This window comes from Antrostomus carolinensis, unplaced genomic scaffold, assembly GCF_000700745.2.
Source record: "Antrostomus carolinensis isolate BGI_N321 unplaced genomic scaffold, ASM70074v2 scaffold26841, whole genome shotgun sequence".
In the NCBI taxonomy this organism is placed as follows: Eukaryota; Metazoa; Chordata; class Aves; order Caprimulgiformes; family Caprimulgidae; genus Antrostomus; species Antrostomus carolinensis.
This window is the reverse complement of record NW_010295249.1, coordinates 405-3215: the sequence shown is the minus strand read 5'-3', so window position 1 is coordinate 3215 and position 2811 is coordinate 405. Positions and strand designations below refer to the sequence as shown.

Here is a 2811-nt window from a genome sequence, read left to right as displayed (position 1 = left end):
TCCCTTAGTGCATCACATCCATCCATTTATCAAGTGGGTGCAATATTTACATAAAACTGATATGCTGACAAAGTTAATAAAGATCACTTGAAGTACCAGGAATTTCCTCACAAATTACCAAGTCTAGTTTGAAGTTGACAAAGGCTCTTACAAGAACATCCACAGAAAGGTACCATTGGTAAAGGCTGAATTTTCACAGCATCTCTATGGGGCAATACTCCAGCTATTCTAAAACTAAAGTATCTTCTAATGCCTTAACATCAGCTTTAACTAATTTTTGTGCTAGCCTTAGACTTTAAGCCACAGCATACCTGTTACTTGCAGGTGCTACTTACTTGGAGAATCGCCTTGTTGGACTGGGAATAGGACTTGGAGGTAATCCATTACTGCTCACAAACATTTGCAATGATGGGGAAAAACATTGCTGTGAAAAAAGTCATATGAAGATGCTTCAGAATTTCCTTTTAAATACCCAGGTGTTTCCTCCACCCTCAAAACAAAACTTTCCCAATTAAAGGAAACCTAGTAACAGGATAAGGCAGAGATGATCAAACGCAATCTTAGAAGCATTAAAACTTAACTTGCAAAAATATACTGGCTAATGCAATACTGCTTGGATTAACCTAAAATTCAAGCTAGTAAGCACCTGATTCTTAGAAACAAATAAAGTGTGGGTTTGGGTTGGGGGGTGGAGGGGGGTATTGCTTGTTTATGGGGTTTTTTTTGTTGTTTTGGGGGATTTTTTAAGTTTGTTTGTTTAACTACCAAACAATTTGTTAAGTTACATGTCTTCACAGTTCACCTTGGTCTAAAATCCTAAAATGCCCTCTCAGTTTGGTATTTCACTTATCCTACCTTTCCTATTCCTCTTGTAGGTGAGGGTGCAGGCGAAACTGGAATGAAGTCTATTCTCTTTGGGGAGGAAGATTTCTCAGACTTGTCCAAGTCATTGTCGCTCTGTAAATACAAGGTTTCAAACTGAACACTGGTACAGGACGTTCCCTTAGAATCCAAGGCACAACCTTCTCATGGGAAGCCATTGGGCCAAATGCACAAAACAGCTAAAGCAGATGAACTTAAGTTCTTCGTAAATTATTTTCATTCTTTCCCTTAAATTTATCAGTTGAGTGCAAAAGTAGAATTAAATAGGAAACATCTATAAAGAGATTACCAGGCTCAAGCTTTCCTCCCATGACTGGCTTATCTGCATTGCTGTTTGCACTTCCCTAGAATACAAAAAATCCCATCAGCAGCTACAAAGAGGATAACTCTGGCTATTTTATCATCTTGTTTCAATAACACTCACCTTTCATGTGCTGTTTCTCTGTTCATTAAATCCACTCCTTCCTCCTGCAGGAGATAAATGTCATAAGTTTTCCCATAACATTTAATTCATCACAGGTACTCGGATTCAATAATTTGCCATTAGAATTGAAATATGAACAGTAGGAGCACTCCAGAAAGAAGAGGCTGCTACCTGCCCAGCTCATTGTTTCTCTTGAATGAAACAACACTTCAAAAACGCAAGGTACTTTAAACACAAGAATAAGCCTTGCAAGGATGCTTCTTTGTTGAAATTAAGTCTTAAAAAAGACTATTTCCTCTAGTACTTGAAAAACTCAATAGGAAAGAAACTCCCATTACGTAAGTACTTCAATATTGTAAAATACTTTTCATTCTGTTACTAAATATACAGATAAAAACTACACTCACCCTTCTGATCTGATGAAGTCGGCTACTAGGAATACGAATAGGAGATGATGACAACAACTGAAAAAAAAGTGACAGCCACAATGATTAAATCACACATCAAGAGCTCGCATACATCCTATTTACCATCATCTACACTCCTCGTGAATTAAAAATGAGTTGTACTACAAATACATGTGGATGACTCAAATAATGTTGCAAAAAGAAAACACTGACCTTCAAGAGAAAAGACTTGTTTTACCACTTACAAATTCATTCTCTCACTCAGCAAGTGGCAGAGATCTCAGACAGGGCAAGCAGATACTGCTCAGCATCTCAAATGCACAAGCAGCTATGTATGCCAGTTAGACAAGTGAGGCTTTATAAATGATACTGTGAACATTATACAACTCCCTACTGCCTCCAGTAAGATGACAAGCTCCTGTACTAATAACTTACTCAGCCAGCTGGCTATTAGAAAGGAGAAATCTCAGTGTTTCAGCTCAGTCTTGAACAACACTGCCCAAAACTTTACTTCTGCAATTTTCCAATTGCATAGAATTTTACACATCTAATTCCTCCAGAACTCTGGCTACTGTCACACACAAACGGGCCAAAAGCTCCCACTCAGGATGCCCACGTGTTTACTTTAACACCTACTGATTTGAGTTCCAAAATTTTAGATCCTTATTTTTTAAGAAATTCAATAACATAAGATTTTGAGCTAAAACTCCATCCCACTTTTTCTGAACAGAAGACACAGGAAAAACGTATTTCAGGACTTTAAGTTTTATGGATTTTGAGAAAAGCAGTACTTTATTTTCACCGCCCTCAGATGAGAAAGAAAAATTTTAGTGGAAAAGGGCATATAGATCCCTGAGCTGACAAGGAAAGGGTTAAAAAAAAAAATAAGAAAAGCACCATCTTTGCAAAGTTAAATAACTGCAGTCCTGTACGCTACCAGACTTGTATAACAGAGGGCAGAATATCACCCAGCAAATAAATTACTCTTCTTTAAATTATTTCCTGACGTCTAGCGTTCAGAGCGGTCCTGTCAAACAAACGGGTCAACAAAGACTTGTAACTTTCTCTTCCATTTTAACAACAAATGAAAACACTCTT

The 2811-nt window shown here is 37.5% G+C and overlaps 1 protein-coding gene across 7 annotated transcripts in view; it reads right to left on the bottom strand.

The window, feature by feature from the left end:
- PABIR2 (PABIR family member 2) overlaps window positions 1–2811 on the bottom strand; it is a 7165-nt gene that overhangs the window by 3977 nt on the left and 377 nt on the right. For 3 of the 7 annotated variants that reach the window (XM_010177921.2, XM_029087461.1, XM_010177922.1), the window contains exons 2-6: window positions 1714–1770; window positions 1307–1350; window positions 1172–1226; window positions 856–957; window positions 336–424 (exon numbers count right to left, since the gene is read on the bottom strand). In XM_010177921.2, coding sequence (XP_010176223.1) covers window positions 336–424; window positions 856–957; window positions 1172–1226; window positions 1307–1350; window positions 1714–1770 — 347 coding nt within the window. Of the gene's footprint in view, window positions 1–335; window positions 425–855; window positions 958–1171; window positions 1227–1306; window positions 1351–1713; window positions 1778–2811 lie in introns of all 7 variants that reach the window. The other 4 variants (XM_029087459.1, XM_029087460.1, XM_010177923.1 and 1 more) reach the window with 2 other exon arrangements.